This window comes from Entelurus aequoreus, linkage group LG26 (genome assembly GCF_033978785.1).
Source record: "Entelurus aequoreus isolate RoL-2023_Sb linkage group LG26, RoL_Eaeq_v1.1, whole genome shotgun sequence".
Classification (NCBI taxonomy): domain Eukaryota; kingdom Metazoa; phylum Chordata; class Actinopteri; order Syngnathiformes; family Syngnathidae; genus Entelurus; species Entelurus aequoreus.
Window position 1 is genome coordinate 34067338 of NC_084756.1, and position 17500 is coordinate 34084837.

The window sequence follows — 17500 nt, forward strand, 5'->3', positions numbered from 1 at the left end:
ATAATGCGGAATAACATAAAAAATGAGGCACAACACATAAAATAATGCGGAATAACATAAAAAATGAGGCATAACACATAAAATAATGCGATATGTAATAAAATAATGAGGCATAACATATAAAATAATGCCATATGTAATAAAATAATGAGGCATAACACATAAAATAATGCAGCCTAACACATAAAATGTTGCAGCATAGCACCTAAAATAATGCAGCATTACACATAAAATGACATGTCATAACACATGAAACAATGCGGCACAACAAATAAAAAAATTAGACATAACACATTCAATAATACAGCATAACACATAAAATGTTGCGGCATGACAAATAAAATAATGCGGCATAACACATAAAATAATGCAGCATTACACATAGATTAATTAGGGATAACAAATAAAATAATGCAGCATAACACATACAATGACATGTCATAACACATGACACAATGCTGCACAACAAATAAAAAAAATGAGGCATAACACATTAAATAATACAGCATAACACATAAAATGTTGCGACATAACAAATCAAATCTTACGGCATCACACATAAAATAATAAAGTATAACACATCAAATAATGCGGCATAACAAATAAAATAATGCAGCATAACAAATAAAATAATGTGGCATAACACATAAAATAATGCAGCATAACAAATAAAAAAATGTGGCATAACACATAAAATAATGCGGCATAACACATAAAATAATGCAGCCTAACACATAAAATGTTGCGGCATAACTAATAAAATAATACGGCATAACACATAAAATAATGCAGCATTACACATAGATTAATTAGGGATAACAAATAAAATAATGCAGCATAACACATAAAATGACATGTCATAACACATGAAACAATGCAGGACAACAAATAAAAAAAATGAGGCATAACACATTAAATAATACAGCATAACACATAAAATGTTGCGGCATGACAAATAAAATAATGAGGCATAACACATAAAATGTTGCGGTATAACACATCAAATAATCAGGTAGAACAAATAAAATAATGTGGCTTAACACAAAATAATGAGGCATTACACAAAAAATAATGCAGCATAGCACATAAAATGTTGCGGCATAACAAATAAAATCTTGCGGCATCACACATAAAATAATAAAGTATAACACATCAAATAACGTGGCATAACAAATAAAATAACGCGGCATAACAAATAAAATAATCCGGCATAACAAATAAAATAATGCGGCATAACAAATAAAATAATGTCGCATAATTCATAAAATAATGTGGCATAACTCATAAAATAATGCGGCATAACACATCAAATAATGCAGCATAACAAATAAAGTAATGGGGCATAACACATAAAATAATGTGGCATCACACATAAAATAATAAGGTATAACACATCAAATAATGCGGCGTAACAAATAAAATAATGTGGCATAACAAATAAAATAATGTGGCATAACACATAAAATAATGTGGCATAACACATAAAATAATGCGTCATAACAAATAAAATAATGTGGCCTAACACAAAGTAATGAGGCATTACACAAAAAATAATGCAGCATAGCACATAAAATGTTGCGGCATAACAAATAAAATCTAGTGGCATAACACATAAAATACTAAAGTATAACACATCAAATAATGCGGCATAACAAATAAAATAATAATGCATAACTCATAAAATAATGTGGCATAACTCATAAAATAATGCGGCATAACACATCAAATAATGCAGCATAACAAATAAAATAATGTGGCATAACACATAAAACAATGCGGCATAACAATTAAAATAATGGGGCATAACAATTAAAATAATGCGGCATAACACATCAAATAATTCGGCATCACACATCAAATAATGTGGCATCACACATCAAATAATGTGGCATCACTCATAAAATAATAAGATATAATACATCAAATAATGCGGCATAACAAATAAAATAATGCAGAATAAAACAATGCGGCGTAACACATAAATTGATGCGGTGGGCCACATGAAATGATGTAGTGAGCCAGATTTGGCCCCTGGGCCTTGAGTTGGACACCTGTGTGGTACTGTACAGAATGTGACTTCTTGCACTGCACTTGCTGATTGACTTCAGGGAGGAGACCCAGAAGATAGCAGACATCTTCCTGAGCAGGAAGGCAGACATGCTGGTGTGGACCACCTACATGGGCCACTACGACAGGAGCATCCACCTGCTGGAGGACAGCTGCATGGCCTCACCTGCCTTGGCACACGTCCTTGGCCGGTTTGAGGTCAGTGACACACCTGCAACATGACTGCAATTTATTCATGTTCAATTATTTATTGGACAGTACTAGTGATGTGCCATACCACTCATTTTATTTCTCAGGAACATTCAAGCTGGTATCGGCGATACCAATACTTTGTGCAAATATACCCAATGTGTCCGCTTAAATTTAAAAAGTTGTCCATCCATCCATCTTCAACCGCTTATCCGGAATCGGGTCGCGGGGACAGCAGCTCCAGCAAAGACCCCCAGACTTCCCTCTCCAGAGCAACATTTGCGACTTCCTCCTGGGGAATCCCGAAGCGTTCCCAGGCCAGAGAGGAGATGTAATCCCCCCATCTGGTCCTTGGCCTGCCGGGGGGCCTCCTCCCAGTGGGACGTGCAACAAGGACCTCCCTAGGGAGACGCTCGTGAGGCATCCGCACGAGATGCCCGAACCACCTAAGCTGGCTCCTTTCCAAGCGAAGGAGCAGCGGCTCTACTCCGAGTCTCTCTCGGGTGACTGCACTTCTCACCCTATCTCTAAGGGAGATGCCAGCCACCCTTCTGAGGAAACTCATTTCGGCCGCTTGTATCCGCGATCTTATTCTTTCGGTCATTACCCACACTTCATGACCATAGGTGAGAGTAGGAATGTAGATAGCTCGGTAGACCGAGAGCTTTGCCTTCTGACTCAGCTCCCGTTTCGTCACAACAGTGCGGCAGAGAGACTGCAATACTGCCCCAGCTGCTCCGATTCTCCGGCTGATTTCCTTCTCCATCTTTCCCTCACTCGTGAACAAGACCCCGAGATACTTAAACTCCTCCACCTGGGACAGAGTCCTGTCCCCTACCCGGACTGTACAAACCATCGGTTTCCTGCTGAGAACCATGGCCTCAGATTTGGAGATGCTGATCCTCATTCCAGCCGCTGAACACTCGGCTGCGAACCGATCCAGTGAGAGCTGAAGGTCACGAACCGAAGGTGCCATCAGGACCACATCATCTGCAAACAGCAGTGACGCAACCTTTAGCCCCCCGAGACGTATACCCTCTCCGCCATGGCCACGACTCCGCCTAGAAATCCTGTCCATGAAAATCACAAACAGGATAGGTGACAGAGCGCAGCCCTGGCGGAGACCAACCCCCACTGGAAACGGATCCGACTTACATCCAAGCACCCGGACACAACTCTCGCTTTGGTTGTACAGAGATTGGATGGCCCTCAGCAGGGTTCCCCTCACTCCGTACTCCCTCAGCACCTCCCACAAGATCTCCCGAGGGACGCGGTCATACGCCTTCTCCAAATCCACAAAACACATGTAGACTGGATAGGCATACTCCCAGGCCCTCTCCAGGATTCCCGCAAGCGTAAAGAGTTGGTCAGTTGTTCCACGACCAGGACGGAATCCACATTGCTCCTCTTGAATCTGAGGTTCGACTATCGGCCGGACCCTCCTTTCCAGTACCTTGGCGTAAACTTTCCCAGGGAGGCTGAGTAGTGTGATACCCCTGTAATTAGCACACACCCTCTGGTCCCCCTTTTTGAAAAGGGGAACCACCACCCCAGTCTGCCACTCCCTCGGCACTGTCCCAGACTTCCACGCAATGTTGAAAAGGCGTATCAACCAAGACAGCCCATCAACACCCAGAGACTTCAGCATTTCTGGACGGATCTCGTCAACCCCCGGAGCTTTGCCACTGTGGAGTTGTCTAACTACCTCAGTGACTTCACCCCGAGAGATCGACGTCGATCCCCCATCATCCTCAGGCCCTGCTCCTATCAGGGAGGGTGTGTCTGATGTATTTGGGTTCAGGAGTTCCTCAAAGTGCTCTTTCCAACGCCCTACGACTTCCTCACTTGAAGTCAGCAAAGTCCCATCCTTGCCGTACACAGCTTGGATGGTTCCCTGCTTCCCCCTCCTGAGGTGCCGTATGGTCTTCCAGAACAGCTTTGGTGCCGCCCGATAGTCCTTCTCCATGGATTCCCCGAACTGCTCCCACACCCTCTGCTTAGCCTCGTCCACAGCCACGGCCGCTGCCCTTCGGGCCCGTCGGTACCTTGCAACTGCCTCCGGAGTCCCCTGGGATAACATACCCCGGTAGGACTCCTTCTTCAGTCGGACGGCTTCCCTGACCACCACTGTCCACCAGGGTGTTCGAGGGTTACCGCCCCTTGAGGCACCTAAGACCTTCTGGCCACAGCTCGCAGCTGCAGCTTTAGCAATAGAGGCTTTGAACACTGCCCATTCCTGTTCAATGTCCCCAACCTCCACAGGGATGGCAGAGAAGTCCCGCCGGAGGTGGGAGTTGAAGTCCTTCCGGACAGAGGACTCCTCCAAACGTTCCCAGTTCACCCGCACTACACGCTTGGGTTTGCCAGGTCTGTCCAGAGGTTTCCCCCGCCATCTAACCCAACTCACCACCAGATGGTGATCAGTTGACAGTTCAGCCCCTCTCTTCACCCGAGTGTCCAAAACATACGGCCTCAGATCAGCTGATACGATTACAAAATCGATCATTGATCTTTGGCCTAGGGTGCTCTGGTACCAGGTACACCTATGAGCATCCTTATGCTTGAACATGGTGTTTGTTATCGCAAGTCCGTGACTAGCACAGAAGTCCAATAACAATCCACCACTCAGGTTCAGATCAGGGAGACCGTTCCTCCCAATCACGCCAGTCCAAGTATCACTGTCATTGCCCACGTGCGCGTTGAAGTCCCCCAGCAAGACTATGGAATCCCCTGCCGGTGCCCCATACAGGACCCCATGCAAGGTATCCAAGAAGGCTGAATACTCTGAACTCCTGTTTGGTGCGTATGCACAAACAACAGTCAGAGTTTTCCCCCCTCCAACCCTAAGGCGAAGGGAGGCGACCCTCTTGTCCACTGGGGTGAACTCCAACGTACAGGCACTCAGCCGGGGACTCGTGAGTATCCCCACACCCGCCTGTGCCCTCACGCCCTGAGCAACTCCAGAAGTGAACAAGGTCCATCCCTTGTCCAGGAGTGTGGTTTCAGAGCCCTTGCTATGCGTAGAGGTAAGCCCCACCAGATCCAACCGGTAGCGCTCCACCTCTCGCACCAGCTCAGGCTCCTTCCCCACCAGCGTAGAGACGTTCCACGTCCCGAAAGTCAGCCTCTGCTGCCCCGAATTGGTCCGTCTGGAGCCTCCACTTTCACTGCCATCCACTTGGCAGCGCACCCGACCCCACTGGTTCCGACCGCGGGTGGTGGGCCCACGTGGCAGAGAAGATGGTGTGTCCACGTAGCTTCTTCGGGCTGTGCCCGGCCGGGCTCCGTGGCAAGCCCGGCCACCAGGCGCTCGCTGACGAGCCCTACCTCCGGGCCTAGCTCCGGAGGAGGGCCCCGGGCTTCCTCCGGGCCGGGTAACGCATCCTCTTATAGTATAGTTCATGGGGGGTATCGTAACCCTGATGGGGGGGGCATTCGGGTACTACACCTTGCCCAAGGGTGACCCGGAACTATGTAAGGCAGGGGCGTTCAACTCCCTGAGGCTTAATACAAGCCCACATACCTAAAAAGTTGTGTGTTTTCAAATAATAAGATTAAAAAACAACAGTAAAATTAAGAAAAAAGGAGCAAAAAAATCAGAATGTAATGAGAAAAAGTTGAAATGTTCAAACTAATAATAATAATATATTTAGTCACCAATCACACAAAGTTTTGTCTTTAGACATACATTAAGTTTAGACACCCCTGAAGCTCTCAAAATAAGAATAATATACTTAAAATATAAACAAATTGTAGCTAGTTAGTTGATAAAAAAAAATAAAAATACTATCTTTTGAAGTAATTAATTTGAAGATACTACAACAATAATAAACACAGTTAAATATATAACTGAATATTAATATTTTCATACAGGCAGAATTTTTGACACACTAAATTATGCAGTTACGCAATCATATTATTATTACCATTTTTATTCAATTCTACATGCAAATAAAACAACAGTAAAAATTAAAAACAAAAAAAAGTACAAATAAATCAGTTTGTTATGAGAAAAAACTAAAATGTTCTAACAATGAATAATTATATATTTAATCACCAATAACACAAAGTTTTGCCTTTAAACATACATTATATTTGTTTAAAAAATAAAATTTAAATAAAAGAAGCTCTCAAAATCAAAATCAAATATACTTAAAATATAAACAAAGTTTAGCTAGTTAATAAAAAATATAATAATAATACTGTTTTATGAACTAATGAACTTGAAAAAAAAATACAACAACAATAATAAACACAGTTAAATATATAACTGAATATTAATATTTTCATACAGATAGAATTTTTGACACACTAAGTCATGCAGTTACGCGATCATATTATTAGTATAATTTTTATTAAATTCTTACATGCAAATAAAACAACATTAAAAATGTAAAAAAAAAAAGTACAAATAAATTAGTTTGTAATGAGAAAAAACTCAAATGTTTTAACTAATAATGAATAATGATATATTTAGTCACCAATAACACAAAGTTTTGCCTTTAAACATACATTATATCTGTTTAAAAAAATAAATTAAAAAATTAAAAAAGCGCTCAAAATCAAAATAAAATATACTTAAAATATAAACAAAGTTTAGCTAGTTAATTAAAAAAAAAATACTGTCTTATGAAGTAATGAACTTGAAAAAAAATACAACAACAATAATAAACACAGTTAAATATTTAACTGAACATTAATATTTTCATGCAGGCAGAATTTTTGACATACTAGGTTATGCAGTTACACAATTATAATATTGTTATTATTTATATTCAATTCTTACATGCAAATAAAGCAACAATAAAAATGTAAGAAAAAAGTTTTTAAAAAATCGGTTTGTAATGAGAAAAACTTAAAATGTTTTAACTAATAATGAATAACGACATATTTAGTCACCAATAACACAAAGTTTTGTCTTTAAACATACTTAATATATATATATATATTAATATCTTAATATTTTTCTAAATAAAAATAAAATATAGTTAATATATAATCAAACTAGTTCATTAATAACAAATAAAAAAAATACTGTCTTATAAAGTAACTAATTAGAAAAAATACAACAACAATAATAAACACTGTTAAATTTGTCTGAACATTAACATTTTCATTCAGGCAGAATGTTTGACACACTAAGTTATGCAGTTACACAATTATTATTATTATCATGTATATTCAACTCTTACATGCAAATAAAACAACAGTAAAAATGTAAGAAAAATGTCCAAAACAATCGGTTTGTAATGAAAAATAACTGTTGAAACTAATAATTAATAATGATATATTTAGTCACCAATAACACAAAGTTTTGCCTTTAAACATACTTAGTATCTGTTTTTGGCTTCTTTTTTTTAATTAAAAAAAATGTAGACACCCCTGATCTAAACTAATAGAAGCTCTCAAAATAAAACAAAATATACTTAAAATATAATCAAAGAGTAACTACTTCATTAATAAAAAAAATTAAAAAATACAACAACAATAATAAACACTGTTAAATTAGTCTGAACATTAATATTTTCATTCAGGCAGAATTTTTGACACACTAAGTTATGCAGTTACGCAATCATATTATTATTATCATTTATATTCAATTCCCACATGCAAATAAAACAACAGTAAAAATGTAAGAAAAATGTCCCAAAAATTGGTTTGTAATGAGAAAAAACTAAAATGTTCTAACTAATAATTAATAATTATAATAATTAATAATAGTATACTTAGGCACCTACTGTATAATACAAAGCTGAGACAATATCTGTTTTTAGCATTTTTTTTTTAAATAAAAAAATATCAATATGGCATACTTTGACTTTTCAGTATGTGGCCCTTGGTGGAAAAATGATGGACACCCCTGAAAAGAAATATCGATATTTTGATTTGAGAATGGATATTAGAGCCAGAAAGCTCTGGTATCGATATTCCAGTATCGATCTGCACATCACTACTTTCTACACAATGGAGGTCGTGTGCACGTAGAAATCCGACTCCATGTACTGAATCCTGGCTAAATATAACCCCGCACTTGGCAACTGTTTATTCAGGGTCGCTTTTGTGCGTGCTAAATATTGAAGACAGGAAGTGAAGACATGTATGATATCAGCTGGGCTTCTTCCTGCTCCCTTTCAGACATGTTGACTTGCATGAGCGTTGGAAATAAAGCCAAACCAGCCAACATTTTTGTACTTTTCAGATGCCAAAATCAATGCAAGGAGGGTCAATTTATGCCAGGCTGCTTTCAAAACATTCTGTTTCCTGTGGAAGCTCAAAGGGCAGCCGTCAACTGTGCTGCTTCTTTTTCTGGCTGCCTTTCCAATGCACTTGACATTTTCAATGTGGACACGCTTTCCTGGGTTGGAAAGGTCTTTTTGCCAAGAGAAATGGCGTGTCACTCTCACGCCGACTGTACACGTAGCACGGTATTCCGACTTTTATTCATTTATGTCAGGTTCAAACACTGATGACATCTATTAAACAAGACAAGAAGCAAGGAATTAAACAGAGACAGAATTCAATTTAGCTCAATTGAGGAGAAACGCGTAGACACTGTACCCTTTTACAGTGTCGTCCCACGCTCTGACGAAATATTGTATGCCTCCTCTTTTATTTGGACTTTCCCTGATTAAATGGCAACAGCTGTTTCTAAGGGAGGGGGGTCATAAACAGCCATCGCCTTGATTACAAAACAGTTCAAAGAAAAGGTGCCTGGAGCTTGCGTCAGGTCCTGCTTCCTCTCCGCTTTGTAGATCTCGGGTCAAGACAAAATCTTCCTGTGGATGACAATACATCAAAGAAACCGAACCCCTCCTGTCTCCTCCCATCGTACAAAGTGGAGTTTTACAAGCCTTTTGCTTGGTAGGATCAAAGACAGCTTTTGTCTGCTCGCCGGGAACTCATCGAAACACAACGTTTTGTGATAACTTAGATACAATTATTCTGACAATTTATTTTTGATCGGAACATTTCATACCGTTCATACAGGCAGAATTTTTGACATACTAGGTTATGCAGTTACACAATTATAATATTGTTATTATTTATATGAAATTCTTATATGTAAATAAAACAACAGTAGGAATAAAGTACTAAAAAAATCTCTGTTTGTAATGACAAAAAACTAAAATGTTCCAACTAATAATGAATAATGATATAGTGCCGAGGAGAAGCCAGAGCTCGAAATGGGAATGTGTGGATGAGACGAAAGCAGTGCGCCGCCATTGTTCAGTCGAGATGTGGAAGGAGCCTACAAGATGAAACTGCTTATTAATTTATTTCCGATCCAATACCCAGTAAAATTCAGGCTGATATTGGCGATACCGGTCCGATATTTCTGTGTAAATTTACCTAAGGTGTCTGCTAAAATTCAAACAGTTGTGTTTTCAAATAATAACACATCAATCTAAAAAATCGGCCTGTAATGAGTAAAAGCGAACATTTATCCACAAATAATTGATAATATTCTTAGTCACCTATTTAAAGACAGTATGTTTTTAAATATATATACTATCTGCTTTTAGCATATTTTATATATATATATATATATATATATATATATATATATATATATATATATATATATATATATATATATATATATATATATATATATATATATATAACAAAAAAAAAACTACTTGACTTTTTAGTATGCAGCCATTAGTGCTAATAGTTTAGACACCCCTGTTTTAAAATGTTAGAAGCTCTCAAAATAGTGTTTCCTGCTGTTTAAAGCTTTGAACCGGAAGTACAAGTGCCGTTCCGTCTTCTAGTCGTCCATAGCATTTCTACACGTATAGATTCTTCATCCGTCAATGCAAACAACGTTTTTTTTGGTTTTTTTTTTTCACAAATTCCTCGGTAAATTCACTGAGACGCCACCGTGGAGTTATTGAGTCCGCTTAGCGGATTGGAGAGCTAGCTTTGTTTGGAAACAATTATGGTATATAAATAAACATTTACAAAACCAAAATAAATTTTAATAAAATAATTATAATAAAGAACCTCTCAAAATAAAAATAAAACCTACTTCAAAAATTAACAATGTTTAGTTAGTTAATTAAAAAAATAAAATAACTTTTCTCACTTATGAATTAACTAACAATAATAAACACTGTTATATGTGTAACTGACCATTAATATTTTTGTACAGGCAGAATTTTGGACACACTAGGTTATGCAGTTACACAATCATATTATTATTATTATTACCGTATTTTTCGGAGTATAAGTCGCTCCGGAGTATAAGTCGCACCGGCCGAAAGTGCACAATAAAGAAAGAAAAAAACATATATAAGTCGCACTAGAGTATAAGTCACATTTTTTGGGGACATTTATTTCATAAAATCCAACACCAAGAATAGACATTTGAAAGGCAATTTAAAAAATAAAAAAAAGAATAGTGAACAACAGGCTGAATAAGTGTACGTTATATGAGGCATAAATAAGCAACTGAGAAGGTGCCTGGTATGTTAACGTAACATATTATGGTAAGAGTCATTCAAATAACTATAACATATAGAACATGCTATACGTTTACCAAACAATCTGTCACTCCTAATCGCTAAATCCCATGAAATCTTATACGTCTAGTCTCTTACGTGAATGAGAGAAATAATATTATTTGATATTTTACGCTAATGTGTTAATAATTTCACACATAAGTCACTCCTGAGTATAAGTCGCACCCCCGGCCAAACTATGAAAAAAACTGTGATTTATAGTCCGAAAAATACGGTACTTGACTTTTCAGTATTCAGCCATTAGTTCTAAAAGTTTTGACACCCCTTTTCTAAAATGTTAGAATCTCTCAAAATAGTGTTTCCTGCTGTTTAAAGCTTTGAACTGGAAGTACAAGTGCCGTTCCGTCTTCTAGTCGTCCATAGCGTTTCTACACGTATAGATTCTTCATCCGTCAATGCAAACAACGTTTTTTTTTTTTTTTTTTCCACAAATTCCTCTGTAAAATTTACCGAGACGCCACCGTGGAGTTATTGAGTCCGCTTAGCGGATTAGGGAGCTTGCTTTGTTTGGAAACAATTATGGTATGTAAATAAACATTTACAAAACCAAAATAAATATTTAAAAAAAATAAAATAATAAAGAACCTCTCAAAATAAAAATAAAACCTACTTCAAATATTAACAACGTTTGGTTAGTTAATTAAAAAAATAAAATAACTGTTCTCACTTATGAATTAACTAACAATAATAAACACTGTTAAATGTGTAACTGGACATTAATATTTTTGTACAGGCAGAATTTTGGACACACTAGGTTATGCAGTTACACAATCATATTATTATTATTATTACCGTATTTTTAGGAGTATAAGTCGCTCCGGAGTATAAGTCGCACCGGCCGAAAATGCACAATAAAGAAGGAAAAAAACATATATAAGTCGCACTGGAGTATAAGTCGCATTTTTGGGGGAAATTTATTTGATAAAATCCAACACCAAGAATAGACATTTGAAAGGCAATTAAAAATACATAAAGAATAGTAAATGAAATTAAATAATATTTCACTACTTCCAGCTTGTAATCTGCAGTATATGATTTCCTTTTTTTTTTTTTTTTTCCACAATGCACTTCTGCCATGATTCCCCCCCCCCCCCCCCCCCCCCCCCCCCCGCTAATGTGTTAATAATTTCACACATAAGTCGCTCCTGAGTATAAGTTGCACCCCCGGCCAAATTATGAAAAAAAACTGTGATTTATAATCCGAAAAGTATGGTAATATTATTGTATTTTTCAATGAGGGGTAAAAAAAATGGTGAAAATGTAAGCAAAAAAAGAAAATAAATCGGTATGTAATGACAAAAAGATTAAATGTTTTAACTAATAATTAATAATAATATACTTAGTCACCTATAGTACTGTTTATAGAATTTTAAAAAATAATAAAAAACATCAATATGGCCCCCGCATACTTTGACTTTGACTTTTCAGTATGCGACTCTCGGTGGAAAAAGTTTGGACACCCCTGACAATGCCTGCTGATACTGGAAGTTTTTTTTAGATGTTTTCTGGCAAAGTCTCATCAGTATTTTGCACATTCCGACTCTTTTCTGTCCTCCACAGATAATTGTGTGATCCAAAGTGTGTGTTTTTGTCTCCACAGCAGCAGAGTCCATCTCTCAAGCAGCAGCTGCTGCGGGTGATCGTGCGTGTGGCTCAGTACCCCTTGATCCTTACAGGTGACCAAGCTTTCACTTTCACTTTCACTTCTTTGAATCAACTCCTCCTCACTCTTGCTTTCAGATTACTTGAACAACCTCAGCCCCGACTCGCAGGAATATGAGGACACTCAAGGTACAACAAACACCTGGAGCGGTTCCTTCTAGTCTTTCTTTATAGGGAACCTCTTCCATTTTGCACTGAGAGGTGGCCGTTACAGAGCCGGTTTAAAAAATAAATAAAATAAGAGAGCCGGTTTATATATATATATATATATATATATATATATATATATATATATATATATATATATATATATATATATATATATATATATATATATATATATATATATATATATATATATATATATATATATATATATATATATATATTTATATCAGTGTTTCCCACACGTTCATTTATTTGTGGCGGCCCGCCACAAAAAAAAACAATTTTTTTTTTGTTTTTTTTGTCCTGTCCAGCTTCTCAGGCAAATCATATAGTTGATGTAGATGCCCATATAGGCTGTTCAGATTTACTTTACAAAAGAGAAGTGTAGGATACTTCTCTTGTTGCCTTATTTGTATTTGACCACTACTGTTTTCTGTTTATTTGTTACTGACTGTGGCAGGACACCTCTGCCTCTGTTTCACTTTATGTTGCTGGTAAATAATATGGTTGTAGTAGTAGGCTAAAGTTAAATTATTTAGTATGCACTAATTAAAGGGGCAGAGCTTTAAGAGACATTTTAGCTTTTATAAGAACCACAATTAATAAATATATTTCAGTGAATAACTTATTGTTCAAATCTGTATATAAATATGTACATAAAGTGTTGTAATTATATTGTAAAATGGATGGATGGATGGCTGGATGGACGTTTAAAACAAAACTGTTATTATTAATTAGTAAGTATACATTTTTTGAGCCTTTTTAGAGAAAATCCTATCATTGTAGTAAATTATGCAAATACTCGATGATGTCATGGTGACCACGCCCATAGCCACGCCCCCACCGCCACAGGTATATTGGCAGTTTATGGGAAACACTGTATATATATATATATATAGATATATATATATATATATATATATATATATATATATATATATATATATATATATATATATATATATATATATATATATAAACCGGCTCTCTTATTTAAGAAAAAGAAAAATATATATACTATATATATTTCATACGGTGTTGATGTGGAAATGGTGGCTTGGGCATTTTGTGGGTGTGGCACCGAACGGAGATGTTCACATACGGAGTTTCAAACACTCTTCATTCTCTAGCGGGTGACTTTTCAAATGATGCTTCATATTAGCAACATATTAGCAGTAATGCAACTTTTTGAAACAACGCTTTTGCCGCATAATTGACATATTACGGTTGTCTGTTCGACATCTTCCCGCTTGAAGCCAAACCACCGCCAGACGATCAGTCTTAAGCCTGGGCCCCTGGAGAGGCCGAGGAAAAAAAGAAACAAAAACCTCATAGCCATAGCACACATAAGCATGTGTGTAAGAGGGAAACATAAAATATCAAAGAACACAAAGGACATTAAAGGAGCAAAGATCAAAATTGTTAGACTATTACAATGAATGCAATCTTTCTGTGGGTAAGATTCCTTCATAAAACTCATGGCGGCTCGCGGGCCAAATTGAAGACGTAGTTTGGACACCCTTGCCCTAAGTGGAAAAGTTAGCAAAATTAGCTCAGCTTCTTCCCACTTCTTTTCGGACATGTTGTAATGAGAAAATGGAACTATGTGATATATTTTGAAATTGTACTGAAACCACTTCATTATGGGTCCTCAAAAGTGTAAAATGAAGTCAACTCTTGTTAATAGTCAAAATCAATAAAAAAAAAAACATTATCATAATAAGAAAAGTGGGGAAAAAAACACTTGACATATTACGGTTGTCTGTTCGACATCCGACAGACAATGGGAATTAATTCTTCCTTCATTTGTTACCAGATTCGCACCTTCTCTCTCTCGTATTACCACTCGCACCGCACAGAGACAAACCCGCGATGTATCGAGTATATTCCATATATCGCCCAGTCCTAAATCAAAGCTCAGTTTTTCGGAACAAAAATCTACGTTCTTTGCCAGAACAAAAGGCATACAAAAAGATGCCTTTGTGGAATATTTGTGTTCTTAAGGACAAAACAATCCAAGTTGACCTTTAGCTTGAGTCCCAGGGGCTCCGACACGTTTTAATGTCGTCTCTCCTGTCTTCATTCAGCCGCTATCGTGATGGTGGCAGACATTGCGGAGCAGGCAAATGACACTTTACAACACGGGGTGAGTATCAAGTCAAGGGAAATTGCAAAATGAGTGCGGATGGTCGTACGTTTCATTTCAAGTGTTAACACGTGTGTCCCTCACTAATGCATCGTGGTCCAACACAAGAGTCCAATGACAAAAAAAGGGTGCACCGGGTGGCATTTAAAGCCCACACCAGCGCTTGAATGCAGACGAGCGCTGATTGATTTCCTTCCGTGAGACGCTTCATGCCTCACAAGATGTCCACAAAGCTGACTGGCAAAAAAAAATACTAGCATAGCTAAAGTGCTGACATTTAACTCTGACATCATGCCAGGTTAGCCTTTTTTGTTAAAGAAAGAAACAAAAGAATTACTACGGAGCCCCTAAAGGGACATGGGGGTAAAAAAAAATTTTATAAAAAAATGTTGTATTTTTTTTTTTTTGAAGACATTTATCTCGTGCGCACCAGAAAAATTTTCTAAAGTTATAAAAAAAATTAAAAAAAAATGTATAATTTTATTTTTTTTCTAATAAAATGTTTCTCGTGCGCAAGAAGAAAAAATTATATAATTTTTTTTTTAAATAAGAAACTATCACGAGATACATGTCTAAAAAAAAATATTTTTTTTTTATTTTTTAAAATAATTTTACAAAAAGTTTCTCGTGTGCACGAGATACATGTCTAAAAAAAAAAAAGATTATTAAAACAAAAAATTCCCCCCATGTCCCTTTAGGGGCTCCGTAGATTACAATTACAGCTGTGTAAAGTTTTCTTACAAAATGGTGACTTTTGTCGAGTAAAATTACGACTCTTTTGCCAAAATGTTAACCTTTTCTTGTAAAATTGCGACTGTTATTGAGTAAAATTCCAACTTTAATCATAATATTGCACAAATGTTCAGGTTTTTTTTAAAAATTAAGTGCTCCCCCTCTGGCCAACATATGTAATAACAAGTGTGTGTAAAAAATTGAAATGCGCCCCCTTTGCCCAAAATGTATTTAAAGAAATAAAATAAATATGTATTTAGAGACGTACTGTAATAACTTGAAGTAAATAATGAAGATTAAATAACGATTAAAAACAAAAAAAATTTAATTAAAAAAATTCACTAAAAGCAGTCTTTTTCTCACAATGTGCCGACTTTATTCTTATAAAAATGGGAACAATTTCTCATAATTTTTCTGTTTCTGTAACATTGCAATATTTTCTCGTAAAATGATTACTTCTTTATGTAAAATTATTACTTTTTAATGCAAAATGGAGACATTTGTCATATAAAATTCAGACTTTTATCGCAATGTTACCAATTTTTTTGGTATTCTTGTAAAATAGTGAAATTTTTGGAGTAAAATTATGGCTTTTGTCATAATTTTGCAAAGTAAAATTCCGATTATTATAATATTGCCAACATTTCTTATAAAATGTTGACTTTTGTCGAGTAAAATTATGACTCTTTTGTCAAAATGTTAACTTTTTCTTGTAAAATTGTAACTGTTATTGAGTAAAATTCCAACTTTAATCATAATATTGCACAAATGTTCAGTTTTTTTAATTTTTATTTAAGTGCTCCCCCTCTGGCCAACATATGTAATAACAAGTGTGTGTAAGAAATTGAAATGCGCCACCTCTGGCCAAAATGTATTTAAAAATGTTTTAAAAATATGTATATAGAGACATACTGTAATAAAAAAGTAAATAATGAAGATTAAATAACGATTAAAAACAAAAACATTTAAATTAAAAAAATTCACTAAAAGCAGTCTTTTTCTCACAATGTGCCCACTTTTTTCTTATAAAATTGGGAACAATTTCTCATAATCTTTCTGTTTCTGTAACATTGCAATATTTTCTCGTAAGATGATTACTTTTTTATGTAAAATTATTACTTTTTAATGCAAAATGGAGACATTTGTCATATAAAATTCAGACTTTTATCACAATGTTGCCAATTTTTTTGGTGGTGTTGTAAAATAGTGACATTTTTGGAGTAAAATTATGGCTTTTGTCATAATTTTGCAAAGTAAAATTCAAATTATTATAATATTGCCAACATTTCTTATAAAATGTTGACTTTTGTCAAGTAAAATTACGACTCTTTTGTCAAAATGTTAACTTTTTCTTGTAAAATTGTAACTGTTATTGAGTAAAATTCCAACTTTAATCATAATATTGCACAAATGTTCAGTTTTTTTATTTTTTATTTAAGTGCTCCCCCTCTGGCCAACATCTGTAATAACAAGTGTGTGTAAGAAATTAAAATGCGCCCCCTTTGGCCAAAATGTATTAAAAAAATAAAATAAATATGTATATAGAGACATACTGTAATAACGAAGTAAATAATGAAGATTAAATAACGATTAAAAACAAAAAATTTAAAATTAAAAGCATTCACTAAGAGCAGTCTTTTTCTCAAAATGTGCCCACTTTATTCTTATAAAATTGGGAACAATTTCTCATATTCTTTCTGTTTCTGTAATATTGCAATATTTTCTCGTAAAATGATTACTTTTTTATGTAAAATGATTACTTTTTTTATGTAAAATTATTACTTTTTTATGTAAAATTATTACTTTTTAATGCAAAATGGAGACATTTGTCATATAAAATTCTGACTTTTATCACAATATTGCAAATGTTTTTGGTGTTCTTGTAAAATAGTGACATTCTTTGAGTAAAATTATGACTTTTGTCATAGTTTTGCCAAGTAAAATTCCGATTATTATAATAATATTGCCAACATTTTAAAGTTTTCTTATAAAATGGTGACTTTTGAGTAAA

At 35.6% G+C, this 17500-nt stretch overlaps 1 protein-coding gene across 2 annotated transcripts in view; it reads left to right on the forward strand.

The window, feature by feature from the left end:
- LOC133643263 (FYVE, RhoGEF and PH domain-containing protein 5-like) overlaps positions 1-17500 on the forward strand; it is a 75437-nt gene that overhangs the window by 38256 nt on the left and 19681 nt on the right. For both annotated transcript variants that reach the window (XM_062037726.1, XM_062037727.1), the window contains exons 9-12: positions 2109-2265; positions 12382-12457; positions 12522-12572; positions 14699-14757. In XM_062037726.1, coding sequence (XP_061893710.1) covers positions 2109-2265; positions 12382-12457; positions 12522-12572; positions 14699-14757 — 343 coding nt within the window. The remainder of the gene's footprint in view (positions 1-2108; positions 2266-12381; positions 12458-12521; positions 12573-14698; positions 14758-17500) is intronic.